We start from the raw sequence: 19,179 nt of genomic DNA on the forward strand, positions 1-19,179 counted from the left end.
TACTGGGTTATTGCTGGTAGGACATCGCTGTGGAAAACATTTGCTGGAATAGTAGGCGATTCATTCTGCTGTGGCAACCCTGATATACAAGGTACTAAGTCAAAGAAAATTTTTCTAAAAAGTTAATTAAAATAAAAATGTATTTGCATTACATATTTTAAAAAGTCAAAAATCATGTGTAACAGGGTTTCTGCAGGGTCTTAAAGTCTTAAATCTCAAAGTCCAAATTTAAGGCCTTAAAAAGTCTTAAATTTACTGAAGTATTGTGTTTTCCCTTGTTCATGTATTGCTACTAAATCTGGACAAAACCCATAGAATCACCAACAATCATCTCATCTAAACTTATAAAAAAAAAAAAAACATTTTTTTTAACTATTTATCATAATAATTTAATTATTTTCCTTACAATAACATTTCTTTAAACACCCTTTATGTATTTACTGCTGAGGGTCCCGGCCTGGACAGAATGTTGAGCATAGATTTAGTTTATTATAGTTTTTAAAACTTTTAAAACATTTGTTCTTTTTTTATTTTACAGAAAGTTTATCTTTGAAAAGTGTGTGGATCCAAGTAGAGCTTGCTTGTTTTTACTCAATATTTAAAATATTTGGCTAATAAATGAAATCTCAAATATTAAAATCTTTAGTATTAATGTATTATTGTATTTTTAAATGTTATCAATTCTTATTATCATTTTTGATTGAGAAAATAAAACTTTTCCATCTGGGCCATTTGAATAATTCCTTAGCCCTTTATGGGTCTAAAATCTCATTTATAATGGTCTTAAAAATTTCTTTACTGTAAATGTCTTAAATTTCGGCCCCATTTACACTAATAAGTTTTAGTTTAAAAACAGCGTTTTAGAATGAAAACAATACGCGTCCACACAACTGAGTTCTGAACAACTCTCCACCCACACTATAGCGCTGTAAACCCGCATCACATGACCATACACGAATTCTGGCATGTGCTGAAAGCTGCTTCAGCGTATTCTCATGTCTGAGCTCCAGGCAGTTAGCAGGCGCTCTGAGCATACCCGCCCAGCTGAGTGTAGCCAAATGTGTGTGGCGACCCCTGATTAATAAAGGGATTAAGCTGAAAAGAAAATGAACGAATGATTAAAATGACAGCTTAGTGATTATTATATTCAGCTATTTGATATATTACCATGCATTTCCTCTGATAATCTTTACTGTGTGCATACAGCCTGACACTAAGCACATACTGTCAAAACCACACAGTGAGCCTAACGTTTCATATTTTTTAAAGAAAATGAAAGGAGTCAGTTAGAGGCTCCATTTTGTTATAAATATGCATCAAGTGAAGATGACGGGCATATAAATATGTAGGTCTACATAATGCCATACTTTTTTGGTGTCTGTTAAGTTAAATTTGTTAATATAAAAATTAAAAGAGACTTTATTTAATGTTTTCATTCTATAGTTAAGAGAGTGAAATGTAGCCAGGGTGAACGACGTTATAAAAGTACACTGCAGTTACATCTGAAGATTCACCCGACCTGTCGACGGGAGTTTATTATAAACTTGTATAGTCTGAATTTACGAGGAATATATGCAAGATTGAACTTTGTGTACTTAATATTGAGAAAAATCCCCAATCAGACGTGCCATGCCTCCGTTTTCAGATGTCTCCATTTTCACCCATCTTAGAAACACACAGTGTTTTAAAAACAAAACGGCCTCCACAGCGTTTCCAAAACACTCAGTTTTCAGGGCTCGAAAACTCTGGGGAAGTGTGGATAGATGCCGTAACCGTAGCAAAACTTAAGCACTTTAAAACTAAAACATATTAGTGTAAATGGGGCCTTATAGAGCAGGAGTGTCTAAACTTAGTCCTAGAGGGCCGGTGTGCTGCTGAGTTGAGCTCCAATTGCTTCAACACACCTGCCAGAAGGTTTCTAATATATCTTGTAAGAGCTTGATAAGCTGGTTCAGGTTTGTTTGATTAGGGTTGGAGCTAAACTCTCCAGGAAACCAGCCCTCCAGCACCGAGTTTGAACACCCCTGCTAGAGTTTGAACCAAAATGCCAAAAATCAATCTTTGATTGTGTCCAGCAAGTCTTTTTTTTAATCCATCGGAAGCTGACTGAATTATGGGTAATGATGAGTGGCCTTTCTTGAAAAGGAAAAGTTGTTAAAAATATAGAGAAAAAAAATCATAGTTCTAACGTGTATAAAACCTAAATAAAGTCAATTCTGAACGCATGCAGACTTAAAAGAGGATATCTGATCCTGCTTGGAAGGTTTTGCACAGCCAAATAGGCAACAGAGCAGTGTGAGACAGGCGTAACCAGGCCAAGATAATGTGGTTAGCATGTCCTCTCAGCCAGGATGAACTAGAGTAGATGTGAGCAGCAAAAACCACAGGAATCCCGAGCTGACCATCTTTTCGAAGTCAGCATGAATGCATCATCACATGTAAGTGGGCGGAAGGGAGAAAAACCACCGTGACCTTCATTAGGACCACAGAGAACCAGGCCAAAAGTCATCACCGCAATGATTTGTATACTTTTGCTTTGTAAGTTAATTTCCTTATAAGCTGTTCCATAATACAAAAATGCAAGTTTCTATATGTAAATATCTGCATTCATTCATTTTCCTTCAGCTTAATCCCTTTATTCATCAGGGGTCGCCACAGAGGAATGAACCACCAACTTATCCAGCATATGTTTTACACAGCATATGCCCTTCCAACTGCAACCCAGTACTGGGAAACACCCATACACATTCATTCGCACACATACACTATGGCCAATTTAGTTTGTTCAATTCACCTGTACCGCATTTCTTTGGACTTGTGGGGGAAACGGAAGCACCCGGAGGAAACCCATGCAAACACAGGGAGAACATGCAAACTCTACACAGAAAAGCCAACTGACCCAGCTGGAACTCAAACCAGTGACCTTCTTACAGTGAGGCAACACTGCTAACCACTGAGCCACCATGTCACCCTATCGGCTTTTATTTCACATGTATTTCTGCAATACGCATAAATTGAGCACATAAACTATATAGACATGAATTAAGCACAAATGTGTCAATATGCAATATCATAATATGCCGTGTGCAATTCTGCCTACTACATTTATGAAGGCAAGATGATTAGCTCTCCTATAAAATGTATTAATTTGAAATATTTCTCAAGTGCTGTTTGAATGGGGGGGGGGGGGGGGGGAATCAACATTTTAAAAACATAATAGATTTAATAAGTAATTAATTTTGTATGTGCCATGATGACAGTGCATTATATTTTACTAATTATAATACAAAGACACTAGAGTTCAGCTTAATGTGCAATTCAAAGGCTTAATTAGGTAAAAAGGTTTTCTAGACAAGGTATTGGACAACTGGTTTGTTTTGTAGCCAATCAGAAAACAAATTCTGCAAGTTTCCACATTTTATTTATTTTATTTTTATATTATTCAGAAGGTTATGATTTGCATTAATTAAATAATTATTTTGGACAGTTTTATTTTACATGGTTAGGAGATGCAAAACGCAAACGTTTCAGCACAATGTCTTACTCGGTGCTTGACAATCCTCGCATTCCACCCTCTTATTCTACAATTAATCACATTACGTCATTAGTTAGACGAGCACTCAATAGTTAAAAACATCTTGTTTTCGTTACAATATACTGCAATTAAACACACAGGGGCGACGCAGTGGCGCAGCAGGTAGTGCTGTCGCCTCATAGCATGAAGGTCGCTGGGTCGACCCTTAACTCAGTTAGCGTTTCTGTAAGGAGTTTGCATGTTCTCCCTGCGTACAGGTGAATTGGGTAGGCTAAATTGTCCACAGTGTATGAGTGTGTGTATGAGTGTGTGGATGTTTCCCAGAGATCAGTTGCGGCTGGAAGTGCATCCGCTTCGTAAATACGTGCTGGATAAGTTGGCGGTTTAATTAATAAAGGGACTAAGCCGACAAGAAAATGAATGAATGAATAAACACACAGAATATTTTCCTTTACCTTCAAAAGTATTATCTCCATTGTACAGGAAAGTAACATTGTAAGTGAGGCCAACAGGGGGCGCTCAACCTGCAGTCTGTGTGGCTCCTAATGCCCCATACATATATATATATATATATATATATATATATATAATTCAAATTTGTTACAACTTCCTGTCCAGGGACTACAGATGTAAATTAGCTTTATAGCTAACTCTGGCACAACGTGTCATGTTGTACATGGTCCCTGTATAAATAAATAAATAAAAATGATTCTGTATGAATTATATAACAAACTGTATAAATGTGCTTCATTGTTATACAGGAAAAATACATTCAATCTTTAATTTGTATATACCTTTATATTATACATATGTTGTTAATATATCCTACATAAAACTGTTTTGTAATGATATTTTGTACTGATTTTATTTAACTAAAAATTATTTTATTAACTGTCTATGTTGGTAGAAAATGTTGGTGGGAATGTGCATTCATTTTACCAGATCACATCTATGTTATTTAAAAAGCACCAAACCAACTTTAAACAGCAGTGTTAACCCTAACCCGTACACACCAGAACTAATTCCCAAGTCTTCAGAGGCATGCAGATCATTCCATACCAGCATGCTTTTGAAGTCTGATGTTTCACTCAGTCAATGCTGGCTATCATACAGATTCTCCACGCTCCACTATTTGCCCCAGTCAGCCACTAAAGTGGACTCCAGTAGAGCCCAAACATCATCACACGTCGTCAATGAGCACTTTGTGCAAAGAGAAACCCAAAGAAATGTCCTCCACTGATTTGACCTGACCTCTCTGTTTTGTTTCCCCCTTGTCCAAACCCTTAGTCACCCACCACGATCCTGAAAACACCTTCAACAGTATCATCGAGCCTCCATCTGTGGTGGACCAGCCTTCTCCGTCATGGTCATCCCAGGAATCTTTCTCTTCCTTCGAGAACAGCGAAGACGGGCCGGTTTACTGCGTACCCCATGAAGGTGAGGATATAAGGCATCTGTTTGCACAACATGGAAAAGAGATTGAGGGAGTTTAGAAATCTCTTGACAATTGACCCAATTCGGCAGTAAACATTTGCCCTGTAGGTGCGTCTATCACGTGCATTGAGATAATAAACACTCTAAATGCTATAAATGGCCGAGTCAGCTGATGCAGCGCTTTCAGGATGTGACTCAGGAGTTTCTGCACAAATTGTGGCGTGGGAGATGCTGAAATACTGATATAAAAGCACTTTAAGGAAAATACTGTGGCACTGTTTGATGATATGGTGAATTTTGGAGGTTGTAAGCATAAAATATTCTTTTGTTGTTACAAGAAGTACTTCTGTAGAGTACAAATGTACAGTTAAATGCAGAATTATTTTACCCAATTTCTGTTAAACAAAGATTTTTTAATAACTCCTAAGGTTTTAATAACTCCTTTCTAATAACTGGTTTCTTTTATCTTTGCCATGATGACAGTATTTAATATTTGACTAGATATTTTTAAGACACTAGTAATTAGCTTAAAGTTACATTTAAAGTCGTAACTAGGTTAAATAGGCAAGTTAGGGTAATTAGGCAAGTCATTCTATAACTATAGCTTGCTCTCTAGACAATAAAAAAAATGTGTGTATGTGTATATATATGCATTACATATATATATATTAAGGGTGGAGCCGAATAGCGGAATATTCGGAAAGGCACGAATAGCGTGTTTTTACGAATACTTGATTGGAACAAATACTTGAAAAATTATTTGTATTCGGGAGCAAGAAAAACACTACATCAAAAAGCAGCGTTTCCTCATGAGACCACAGTGCATGCCCGAGAGAGAGAGAGAGAGAGAGAGAGAGAGAGAGAGAGAGAGAGAGAGAGAGAGAGAGACGCTCAGTCAGTAGTCGGAGGGCGGGGCGGAGATAAAAGGTGTCTGGCACAAGCTTCTCCACAGCAACAGACAGAAGGCTCGGCTGAGCGAAAAAAATACTTCACTGCATCACTATTTTTGTTAAATAGATTTTTGTACCTTAATTGCATTCCAAAGGCAGTTTATAAACTTGTAGCGGAGTTTGATCGGGATATTCTATTACATTATTGACGTCTGCAACCGGGTGCTCTGTTTACGCAATGTTAGCTCTGTTAGCGCAGTAATTTAGACAATAGACTGTTGACAGAGTAACGTTAACGTTCGTTTATAAAGGTTAAAACAATGCTTTTGCAGTTGTGTCGAATAGTATGCACTTATGGGAGTTATATGGTACGTCTACATTACTGTCTTTTGCAGACAGCAAGATATATGCTATAGGCTAGTTAACCTTAGCATAGCTTCCCGTCACTTTTTATTAACTTGAAACTGCTCAAATACATTTGGGCACCCAGAAAAAGAGTGAAAAAGACTACTGCTGAGCCATTTCTTTGTCCTCCACCAGTCAAAAAAAAAAAAAAAACCTTCATGTTCTGTGTGGAAGCATTTTACAGTCAGTGGAGCTACAGATAAAACAAAGTGATACTGTATAATGTTTACAAAAGTGAAATCCGCAGAGGCAGAGATATTAAACATCTGTCAACATCTTCTATCCATAATCATTCATTTCTTTTCGGCTTAGTCCCTTTATCAATCTGAGGCTGCCACAGTGGAATGAACCACCAATTTATCCAGCATATGTTTTACGCAGTGGCTGCCCTTCCAGCTGCTACCCAGCACTGGGAAACATCCATACACTCCCTTTCACACACATACAATAGGGACAATTTAGCTTACCCAATTCACCTGTATTGCATGTGTTTGGACTGTGGGGGAAACCGGAGCACCCGGAGGAAACCCACGCCAACATGGGGAGAACCCAGTCGGGGCTCGAACCAGCAACCTTCTTGCTGTGAGGCGACAGTGCTACTCACTGTGCCACCGCGCAACCTTCTATGTAATGTATTATCACATGCGCTAAAAGCATCCTCTCCTGATACTGTCTGTGAACCCCCACAAGCATCAATCCCCTCAATCAGCACAGCTATGTTCTGCTAAATCCTCCACAAGCATCAAACCATCAACACAGCCACATTCTGCCCCAGCAAGTCAAAAAAAAAACAAACAAACAAACTTTGTGTCTTTTTTGTGGCAGGCAGATGACAATAGCAGTGCTGTATCTTTTAGTATTATATAGAATACTTTTGTTCTGCCAGATCTCCCAGGCAGGGTTTTATTTAGATTTATTTAGTTAATTTTAGTTTTAGGAATTCTGTCCATTGGAAAGAAGTTCTTTCAGAAGAAGAACAGTTTTTTTAAAGTATTATTCGTTTTTAAGTATTTTAAGTATTATTGTTTTTTGTTTGTTTGAAGTATTATTGTTATTCTGTCTATTCAGTGTCAACAAGAACGGTGGTGGTGGGGTTCATAATATTCACAATGGTATTTTATTAGTTGTTGGTTTAACCATGGATGAGATAATGGCTTCTATGTTATTATCTTTTCAATAACATTTCGTGTCACATGTTCAAAAACAACAACCAATATTGCATATCTATAATTTATTTAATGGGTATAATTAAACAATACTTTCACTATAACGTAAATTAGAAGTGTAATAGAAAAAATATATATTTTTGCGCCATTTTGAATTTTACTCGAATACAAATACAAATACAAATACTTTTCCCCCCTCAACAAATACAAATACCGGCTGCTCCGCACATCCCTAATATATATACATATATATATATACATATATATATATATATATATATAGCTAAGTATTGATAGCGCTTCAGTTTTTCCAAATTTGTTTGTTACAGCCTTATTCCAAAATGGATTCAATTCATTCATTTCCTCCATTTTCTACACAAAATACCCCATAATGACGATGTGGAAAAAAAGATTTTTTTGAAATTGTTGCAAATTTATTAAAAATAAAAAACCTGAAAAAAAATCACATGTACAGAAGTATTTACAGCCTTTGCTCAATACTTTGTTGATGCACCTTTGGCAGGAATTACAGCCTCAAGTCTTTTTGAATATGATGCCACAAGCTTGCCACACCTGTCTTTGGGAATTTTTGCCCATTCCTCTTTGCAGTACCTCTCAAGCTCTATCAGGTTGGATAGGAAGCGACAGTATACAGCCATTTTCAGATCTCTCCAGAGATGTTTAATAAGATTTAGGTCTGGGCTTTTGCTCGTGAGCAAGTTTACATGGACACCAATACTCAGATTTTAACAAGATTAAGACAATACTCTGATTAAGAGTCTACCATGTAAACAGCTATTTTTGATTACCTTAAAGGACCACAGACACCAAAGTCATGAACTGCGGAGGTTTTTTCTTTTTATTTGGCGTGCGGTATCACATTCGATTGAAACAACACTCCTCCACCAGTCCTTACTTCATATTCTCATTCAATACCTCAGTTTGTTGCTGAATAAAAGTGAAACTGCCAAACTGAAGTGAAAGTCAACAAATGTTAAATTAAAATTACCTGAAACTGCGAAGGAAATAGGCTGGTGACGCAATGACGTTAATCAATCTATTTTCAATAACATTTAACATGAAATCATGAAATGAAAACTTCAAAAAAGTAACTCATTTATTGTCTTGTTCAGATTAAGGCAAATCGTTTAATAAGGCAATAATAGATTACTAACATCCATGTAAACATGATCACAAGCCCCAACCCTTGAAAAACAACCTTCCTGACAGCCTTCCACAGGTTAGTAGAAAGGTAATGTTAATTGTATAATGTAAATCTTGCATTCATGCTAACAAACAAATGATCAAAAGAAATATATAAATGCAATTAAAATATATAAAATATGAATTGATGTTTAATTTAAACTTATTATAAATGAACAATTTAATAATAAATTTATTTTGATTAAAATATTTTTGTCAAATAATTGTGGCTCAAAAGTATTTGTTCAGACACCGTTTTAAAAGTATCAATGTTGCACCGGTATTGAAATCACCCCAAACGATACCCAACCCAAGTAATGTACCAATCTTACACACTAAAATTATATACGGTTATAATTTTCAGACTAATCAAACAATGATGAATGTCAAAAAGATATTAAAAAATTGCCTGATATTATGTCCAGTTTATTTTCAGATGTCTTCATTAAAGTCATTCATTTACTCCCATTTTTCTTGCAGAGACTACAAACGAAAGTTGTGAAAAGCGCAGTTCTAGTGCCATTCCAGAAACATCATCGACACCTAATGAGGACGACGCAGGCGAGTACACATCCCTCAAAGAGACAAGAGAACCCACAAAAACATTTGTAAGCGATGGGACGGAGCAGCCTCTGCTCAAGTCTTCCGACAGTGAGTGCTCCACCAGCGGTTCTGAGTCCACCATCGCAGCCGTTTACGCCCATGTCGCCCGCCTTTCCAAACACTCCAAAGAGGACGACGACAGCGCCTCGCCAGAGAAGACCAAAGAGAAGACCAAACCTCGTCCTCCAGACCCTTCCACCAAACCAAAGGTGTCCTGGATCCACGGAACATCTGGAAACAACCCACCAGAGACTCCTTCACCACAAAAAGAAAAGAAGAACAGCTCTGAAGGTTCTGGAAAGGGTGACGAGAAGCAGAGATCGAAGGAGAGATCCAGCAAGAACCGGGAAAAGCATCAGGATAATAAAAAAGCAGACGAATCCCCTAGCAAAAGCATCTCTCACAAAGCTTCGGACACCATTGAGCATCTCAACGGAACATTCCAGAACGCCCTGAAGAAGATCGGAAACTTCCATTCAGATAAGAAAACTAATGACGCCAATAAAGATCCACCCAAGAGCCCGAAAATCATGCATCCACACATGAACTCTGAGGCCGCCACGCTACTCGCGGCTCAGCTAAAAGAAAAAACCCAAAGCCTTAACCGAAATGAGGGTCTCACAGTGGGCATCAAACCCAACGGCGTCTCAACACCTCAAGCCAACCGAGAGAAACCCACGCCACCTCAAAAAACCAAACGCTCCGCAACCGGGACCAACAAGCCCCTTCTTCCCACTTCCAGCAACCTCCAGAAGATGGTGGCTCCTATTTCAGACTCTACTCCTGAAGCCAAAAGCCCAGAAAAACAAGGGCTCAATGGGACCAGAGTTGAAGGAGACGCCACACCCAGGAAAACACCCATCAAAAAACCACCGAGGAAGAAAGGAAAGGAGGGAACGCCAGAGACGGAAGGCAAAACCGCTCCAAAGACGGCCATTATGCCACCTCAGACTGTCAAATAGATCCATGTTTGGTGCGCTCATTTTTGAGAACGATTACAAACGTACACTTTCTCTATTCTTTTGTTTCAAACTATATAGGAATTGGATGGATTTTTGGTTTCTTTTATACGGATGAGCTGCTTTTAGGATTTAATATTTTGAAGGATCGCGGTTCTTGCTAACTCTTTGAAGTCCTGGAATCGGAAACAACGTCAAGGCTTAAAAAAAGGAAGAGTAAATGCATTTAATAAGCTCATTTTTGTACGCTCTCAGTTTCACGTATGCATTACTCCACCAAATTTCCCAACGCTTCTTTATGCATTGTTTGATAAGCAGGTTTGTTTGTCTGAAAGGTTTGTATTTAGCACGGTATTCAGAGGTGTAAAGTATGAATCAAAGGTACTTTAAAGGTACAGGAGGAATGATGCAGATATTAAATCTCAGGCCATATACACAAGTATATTCAATATCTTTTAATAGATGTCATGAAGGAAATAGTTTGCTTTGGTTCAATGACACTTATGTTCATCAATGCTGCACCTAGCATCATGCTTTTTAAGCTTAAATTGACTCTTGCTAATCCACAGGGACATACATATATTTGCTGCTGAATCAAAACAGTGAAGTTTGATTTAATTGTTCCTATAAAATACTCAGTAACACATTCGTTTTAGTCCTAATGAAGTATCAAATAGATTTGCTTGAAGGAAGTCCACCAAAGCCAGGTGAATATGCACTTGTGTGATGCTGCATTTTTAGGGATGCACTGAATTTGTCGGTCACCAAAAACATCTGATAATTATTATCAATTGTTATGACCCACGGCGCATGCCTTGCACGTAGCAATGCATTTATACTTCTGTGTGCTGTTTGTGTTGCTCTGCAATAACACTTCCAAAACAATCTTAATCTTAGCCACTTGTAATGTTTTTTTGGGGGTGAAGTTTTGGTCACACTTTATTTTGATGGTCCGTTTGTTGAATTTAAGTCACATTGCATTTACATGCCAACTAATTCTCAATGGATTATAAGTTGACTGTTAGGTTGGGGTTATGGCTTAGTGTAAGTTGACATGTACTTGCAAAGTTTCATATAGTCAGTTAAATGTGTGTTTAGCAGCAGTATCAACAGATATTAAGCAGACAGTCTACTAATACTCAAATGGACCATCAAAATAAAGTGTTACCGAATTTAGTGCAGAGCCCTGGGGATTGAAGAGAGGCTGGATTGACCAACAACCCTTACCCTCTAGATCCGAAGTTTGTTTTTCTAATGTTTTGATGCTATAAAAACAGTTTAGTAGAGCTGGTACACTGAAATAGAAATTATTCAGAGATGATTCCTTGGATTTACTCAATTTTTTTACGTTAAGTGGTTGTAAACAATTTATTTGTGTTGAATTTAAACAAACAAATTAAGTTGAACATTATTAAACTGAATTTGTTTGTTTAAATTCAACACAAATAAATTGTTTGCAACAGTTCTGCATGCAACACTTTTTTCAGTGTAGTTTTTCAATACTGTGCCCCCTTTTTTGTGATAAACAGCACAGGCCCCAAACTACTTTTAACATTTTGGCTTCACTTTTTATTGACTTCCGAATTCGCAGCACTTCCATTGGAAATGATTACAAACAAAACATTCTCTGGGATAAAAATGCTTTGGTGGATACAGGCCCCAAGTCAATTTCTGCTGGCATTCAGGCTGTCTATAAGCTATTATTAGTTCCAAAAATGTAAAATCAGCACTTAAATAAATAATTCTTTAGTAACTACCTTATATCTCAATCATTGAGCTTTCTTGCATATCTCACATGCTTATCTATACATGACCAAAGGTGCATAGTAACTTTGGCATTAGAAAGGAGCATTTTAGGAAATATTTGTTTTACATAACTGCCATAGTTGGCACTACCTGAAAAAAGTCTTGTCGTTGATTCCAGTTGCAAGAGCAACAAATAATAACTTGACTTCTAGTTGATCATTTGGAAAAGTGGCAGAAGGTTTTTTCAGATGAATCATCTGTTGAGCTGCATCCCAATCCTCACAAATACTGCAGAAGATCTATTGGAACTCGCATGGACCCAAGATTCTCACAGAAATCAGTCAAGTTTGGTGAAAGGAAAAATCATGGTTTGGGGTTACATTCAGTATGGGGGCATGCGAGAGATCTGCACAGTGGATGGCAACATCAACAGCCTGAGATATCAAGACATTTGTGCTGCCCATTACATTACAAACCACAGGAGAGTGCAAATTCTTCAGCAGGATAGCGCTCCTTCACATACTTCAGCCTCCAAATCAAAGTTCAAAGCAAAGAAGGTCAAGGTGCTCCAGGATTGGCCAGCCCAGTCACCAGCACTAAACATTATTGAGCATGTCTGGGGTAAGATGGAGGCTTTAAAGATGAATCCAAAGGATCTTGATGAATGCTGGGAGTCCTGCAAGAACACTTTCTTTACCATTCCAGATGACTTTATTAATACGTGATTTGAGTCATTGCAGAGATGTATGGATGCAGTCCTCCAAGCTCATGGGAGTCATACACAATATTCATTCTTTTTCCACTGCACCATGACTTTATATTCTATACTGTTAATTATTTCTGTTAAATGACTTTTGTCTAAGCAAAGTCAGACCTTACTGTCCTAATTAAATAATTAAAATCAAGGCATGATCATATTTTATTTTGCTAAAATAAGCGTAATCTAGGGGCCTTTGTCTTTCATACAAGCCACTTCTGATACCAAATGATCGACTAGAAGTCAAGTTATTATGTGTTGTTCTTAAAACTTGGATAGGCAACAAGACTTTTGTCAGGTAGTGTAAATATATATGGGACAAAGCTGAAAATTGTCATACATTTTTGACCATGTTTTACAGAATACACTCGCTGAATTTCCATACAGTGTAACAATAGTTAATATCCTTGGGGAAAAACCATATTAAAGAATCCAGTGCAGCCTCAGTAAATGAATTAACTGTCATTTGCATCTTTATACTTTGCCACTATCATTTAAACCACTAGATGTTACACATTTGTCAGAAAAAATAAATTTTTTTAGTAATTTAAACGTATAAAATTTCGTATGAGTGCTTATATATTTATATACTGCTTTATAACAAGTACAGGTAAGAATAAGTAATATGTCATTTCATTTTTACATTAATATATCATTTACGCTGAATGACGATGGAACAGAACACATCTGTCACAAAAGATTTGCTTTAATTGCATGTAAAATGCTTTCTATGTGTATAACTTTACATTTTTTCATTTCATTTTGATGCAGACACTAAAACTGGCCATCTCATCTGTAGCTGTAGGCCTTACAAACATTATTTACCAAAGAAGCAATACTTAACCTGCCACAGATACAATCATAAGGCCTGAAAGACGGGAGCATTAATTCCTAAGATTTATGTATACAATCAGTTCATGACTACACTGTAAAAAAATAAATAAAATAAATGTTTTCGTATATATTGTTTTCCATTTATTTAGAGTTGTGAATTGCATTATGAGATCTTGATCTCTGATGACTTTTGATGCTAAAAATTCAACCCTACAGTTGAACAAAGTGACTTTTATTGTCATGTTAGTAGTTTAAAACAACAAAGATATAATATGTAGAGAAATAAGTCTGTAAAATAACAGAAAACGTACTGGGAGTTTATTACAAGGGTTTGTCGCGTAATATACACCAACCCATACAATAAATCACTTTAAACTATTAAAAATGTTAATAAAAGTCACTTTTTTTTTTCAAACGTTAAGGATAAAAATGCTGGAAGAAAGATCAAGATCCCATAATGCAATAAATAAATGGGACAAAAGAAATAAAATTAATGAAAAAATACAGAAAACTGCTAATTTATGGATTTTTTTTTTTTTTTTTTGCAGTGTATTAAGTTTTTTTGGTTTCGATCTGAAACACCCCAGAGCACTTGCAAATATTTTAGCATTACACCAAAATAATTCTAAAAAAATGAAAGAAAGAAATGCAGTAATAGTTGACTAAAACATGTATGAATGCCTACATTTTGATGAAGAGCTGCGAATTAAATGTGCCTACAGCATTTATATATATTTTCTTCTCCACAAAATTTGACATTGTGTACAGTAACTGCCATTTCCTTCTTATGGTACCTTCTATTTTTCTACATGCTAAGATATTTTGTAATAATATTTGTACCTTCATCGGTAAGCTGTGCTTATACAACTTATATCCTGCTTTATTTGTGTGTCAAATGAACTGGTTTTCAAATTTGATTACATTCTTTGTTGTTGTTGTTTGTATAAACATCAGGTACGTTTGATTTTTATCATTGAAATATCCCTCAACGTCTTCACGTTTCTCTGTGGATGTTATTGTTTTTTTTTTTTAATGAACGATAAACTGCATGATGCAGAGGTCAGTGATTGGTTAAATATCTATGCATGTTGTGTTTGTTCGTACTGCCTTTCTTTACATACGACAAAAAAACTACTTTTCATGTTTTTTTGCACGAATTCACATTACCAGTCGCAGTATATGATTTACAGAAGTATAAACAACAGATTTTTCTCTGCTCTTGACTTCAGAGACATCTTTTGACTGGAGCTCGGCTATAAAAAAAAAATATGGAGCATTATCAATAACACACATTAAGTCCATTTCTTTTGTCCTGATTGTTTGGAGTTTGTGTTGATTGCTTGATGTGTGGTTGTTCAGTTACCGTATTTGAAATAAAAGCAAACCTGTAGCTCATAAATCTAGAGAGTTAACATATTACATGGCTCTCCCTTCACTAGATCTGAACATTTGGATATGTTGTGTTTGACTTTTAATGAAGGTCTTAGGGATTTGGAGCAACATGAAAGTTATTTTAGAATATTTGGGTGAACTATCCCTTTAAACACAATGGGCTCTATTTTGACGGTCCATGCACAGAGTGCAAAATGCAGGGCGCAAACGCTTTCAGGGCGTGTCAGGACGCGTTTTTGCTAATTTAAGGACGGGAAATCTGCTTTGCGCCGCGGCGCATGGTCTAAAAGGGTTGAGTTTATTTTCTTAATGAGTTATAGGTGTGTTTTGAGAATAAACCAATTAGTCTCATCTCCCATTCCCTTTAAGAGCCAGCTGCGTCGCACCAAGAGCGCATTCGCTATTTACAGGACCCAAAGTAAGTCTAAGTGGAAAAAATGAGCATTTCACAAGCAAACAGTTAACAGTTGACAGTTTTTTAACAGAAATCAGTTAAACAGAGCATCTACTGCGTGAGAATGAGAGGTAATGGACTTTCACTTTCGCTCTTGGATAGGGAAACCTTTACGCACATCAATTAGTCTATAAATAATTAATTTTGTTTGTTAAGCGCAAATATTCGTTTTAAAACTATTTCTAAATTCAGTTCTAATTTCCAGCAAATGAATAAATGAACAATAATAACAAAATGTGCTCAAAAACCTGAGTTATATCCTAAAACACATGCTGTGCCCCATATGGTCTAAAACCTGACAGGTGGGCAAATCTAAGCTTGTTTTTAATAAAACAAATATAAATATGGACATAATAAATAATACTGCTAATAATAATAACATTATACAAAATGGTTATGAATGAACTGAAAAAGCCTCCCGAGATGAAGAAGACATAAAAGCAGTGATTTTTCATATTTATGTAGGCTAGAAAATAATATGTTTTGTAATATTTTAATCCTTTATATTTATATTCTATATATATTATTATATCCTATATATATTCTTAATATTTAAATTTTTTCATATGTAAAGATATTTGCCTATTGCTCTCTTGTGCGTATTAAGCAGTGTGTAAGCGAGGCGCAACTCTGCGCTCTCCGCTAGAACGGGTTAGTTTTGGTCTAATGAAAAATCTATTATAGTTTTTCAAAATAGCAACGCGCCAGCGATCTGCCTAAGAACGCCTTCCTTTATAGATCAGAACGCCTATGGACACACAAATGAGCACTAATGCATTTGCTATTTAAACAGCGTACCGCAACGCCTCAAAACAACTCTTGCGTCAAGCTGAAACTACCCAAAAGACTATTGCGCCGCGTCTTGCGCCACACTGCGCCGGGTGTATGATAGGGCCCTATATAGTTAAGAAATATTTTGCTATTGTTTGAGTGTTTAGATAATATTTATCGTTATAGCCAACTAGTTACTAGTGCTAAATAGAGGTATTGGGAAAATGAAGAGCAAATGCAACCATCTTAATAATATTCAAATTTACAAACAGTTGAAGTCAGAATTATTATCCCCTTTGATTTTTCTTCTTTTTTAAATATTTCCCAAATGATGTTTAACAGAGCAAGAAAATTTTCACAGCATGTCTAATAATATTTTTTGTTCTGGAGAAAGTCTTATTTTTGGCTAGAATAAAAACATTTTAAGAACATTTTAAAGGTCAAAATTATTAGCTTATATATATATATATATATATATATATATATATATATATATATATATATATATATATATATATATATATATATATATATACACACACACATATACATACATACATATATATATATATACATACATTATATATATATATATATATATCCCTTCTCCTGAACCTCACACTGAAAAAAATCATTCAAAGATGATTTGTTGGATTTACAATTTTTTTTTCTACGTTAAGTGGTTGTAAACAATTTATTTGGGCTCAATATAAACAAACAAATTAAGTTAAATATTATACACAAATAGTTTGCAACAGTTCTGCATGCAACACTTTTTTTTCAGCGCATGTAAGGGCAATCTGCTACAGCATAGTCTCTTCAGAACACTTCTACTATCCCTGAATTTTGCCCATTAGTCCACTAAATGATCTCCCCCTATGAGCTCAGAGCAGAGGATCATGGGCAGGTTTTCAGGAGCTCTGGTCATCTGCTCATCAAGCTCTACAGGGCCCAGAGGACTCGCTGGCACAACAGGCCCTTTCATTCGCAAACACTGCGCAGTCTGTGTGAGGGGCCCTGCAGTTAAAGCATCATGCGCTGCCTATTTCTGCTACATTTTAGACACTTTTTTTTTTAAGTTAAGAGAGAGGCAGAGAGGACTGAAAAAAGCAGCCACGATTTTGTGGGCAAGAAGCAATACAAGATTGTGTGATCAGTAATTAAAAGCAGAGATGTTTAAGCATCCAGACACACACTTCTACACTGCACACATGCTAGAGCTTCTCTTACACATTCATTTACACACAGCTCTGTTTCTACATGAACACAACTTTAAAATCACATGCTGGAGTGGCATTTTAGGCAATGTAAAAACTGAAAAATAACAAATCATTGGATTTACTCTTTTTTTTAAGGTAATTGGTTGCAAACAATTTACTTGGGTTGAATTTAAACAAACAAATTAAAGGTGCAGTAGGTGACTGTCTTCAGAATTTTTTTTTTGTTGTGCTGCTTGAAAGTCTCTTCACATTCCAGTAGTAATGATTATAGTAAATGATCTAAAAATATTCATATGTTTTTTTTATATTCTAGATAAGGCATAAGACTAAAAAAAATGTTCATCCAATTAAAAAGTTTCAGGCCGACAAATCCCATAATTCTAATAATTAGCCCAAACTGTATGTCAGCAAATGCAGATTTGTACAACTGCGCACCTCCGTTTACATAGATCTGCAGATGTTCATGTGGACACAAGTGACAGCAGTAAAAACAAATGCTGAATCAAAACTTGTTAAAATCCTGAATCAATATTGGAGTTACTTTTGCACGCTGAAGGAAGGACGACTCCATGGCTGAAGTATTTCTTTTAGACAGGTAATGTTAACGCAAAGCTGATGTAGATTGAGATGTTATGAATGGGTTATATGCTCAGAAGTGTTGTTCAGCCACTGAAATCTCCCGGTGAAAGACTAATGTGACTTTTTTCAGTTTTATAAAGTCTTTTATAGCATCGATAATGTAGATTTTTATTTAGTTTAACAACAAAACAGAAGTAAATAGCGCTATTGTGCCAAGCCTGCTTTATTGAGCTGAAGCTCAATTATATTCAAATTGTTTCATTTTTGAACAATGACATCCTGAGATGCGCTCTCTATATTGTTTACCATGCTAATTTGAATATTTGATTTGAAATAGCATGTAAGTATGGCTTAGTACTAAGTATTAGTCAAGTGTCAGAACGATGTGGTCTGTGCAATAAATGTTAACATAAATATAAGTTCGAAACCATCTACTGTGTTTGATTGTGCAACTATAGTAATTAGGCATGTAATCATGAATCACGGTTCATCTGTGGTTCGGAACAGACGTGACCCTCAGATTAAAACATTTGGTCCCACTTTATATTAAGTGGCCTTAACTAATATGTACTTACATAGGAATTAATAGTTTGTTACAAAGTACTTATTGTGTAAATACATGTATTTACTGTGTACTTATGCTTGATTAAATACCTGTATGTAATTACATCTGTTGTTAACTTTTGTAATTACATTTGTAAATACACTGTTGACCATCCCTTACACCTTAACCCACCCTTAAACCTACCCATGCCTCCAAACCTGTAAATAACCCAACCTCTATCCCAACTCAAAAGCACCACAAGTGTTCTGAAATACATTATAAACACAGTAAGTACATTGTATTTATTTTCTGATGTAAGTACATAGTAGTTAGGGACACTTAATATAAAGCGGGACCACTTTTTTTTTTTACCTGTAGATTAACCCTACATTTTTGTAATGATCGCAGAGAGAGAGAGAGATTTACGCCTCTCCCATAAATCAAATCACATGTATGAAAGCATTTAGGCTTTCCTGTAAAATATAATGATGATGGAAGAAGTTGTGGTAGGTTATTCGGTATAGTGGCTTTCTTATGTTATTAAAGATGTTTTCTGTCACTAATCGTTTAGCCTGCATTATTGCATTCAGTATAAGCTGCACAATTAATCATTAAAGATCAGGATCTTAACACTCAAACAAAATCAATTATAAATGATGGTGATTTGCATATGTTTATTAATCCTTT

The 19,179-nt window shown here is 36.0% G+C and overlaps 1 protein-coding gene and 1 long non-coding RNA gene across 19 annotated transcripts in view; one reads left to right on the plus strand and one right to left on the minus strand.

The window, feature by feature from the left end:
- The window catches only part of scarf2 (scavenger receptor class F, member 2), a 75,950-nt gene extending 61,019 nt beyond the window's left edge, over positions 1–14,931 (plus strand). The window contains exons 10-11 of the mRNA XM_087253159.1: positions 4,823–4,972; positions 9,114–14,931. Coding sequence (XP_087109285.1) covers positions 4,823–4,972; positions 9,114–10,198 — 1,235 coding nt within the window. The 3' untranslated portion in view covers positions 10,199–14,931. The remainder of the gene's footprint in view (positions 1–4,822; positions 4,973–9,113) is intronic.
- LOC141385763 (uncharacterized) overlaps positions 1–19,179 on the minus strand; it is a 163,528-nt gene that overhangs the window by 47,509 nt on the left and 96,840 nt on the right. For 17 of the 18 annotated variants that reach the window (XR_015490842.1, XR_015490849.1, XR_015490839.1 and 14 more), the window contains one exon: positions 4,216–4,989. The exons of the other annotated variant lie outside the window; for it this stretch is intronic. This is a non-coding gene — a long non-coding RNA (uncharacterized LOC141385763). Of the gene's footprint in view, positions 1–4,215; positions 4,990–19,179 lie in introns of those variants that run through there. 18 annotated transcript variants of the gene reach the window in all.

Source organism: Danio rerio, chromosome 5 (genome assembly GCF_052040795.2).
Source record: "Danio rerio strain M-AB ecotype USA chromosome 5, GRCz13ab, whole genome shotgun sequence".
NCBI lineage: Eukaryota > Metazoa > Chordata > Actinopteri > Cypriniformes > Danionidae > Danio > Danio rerio.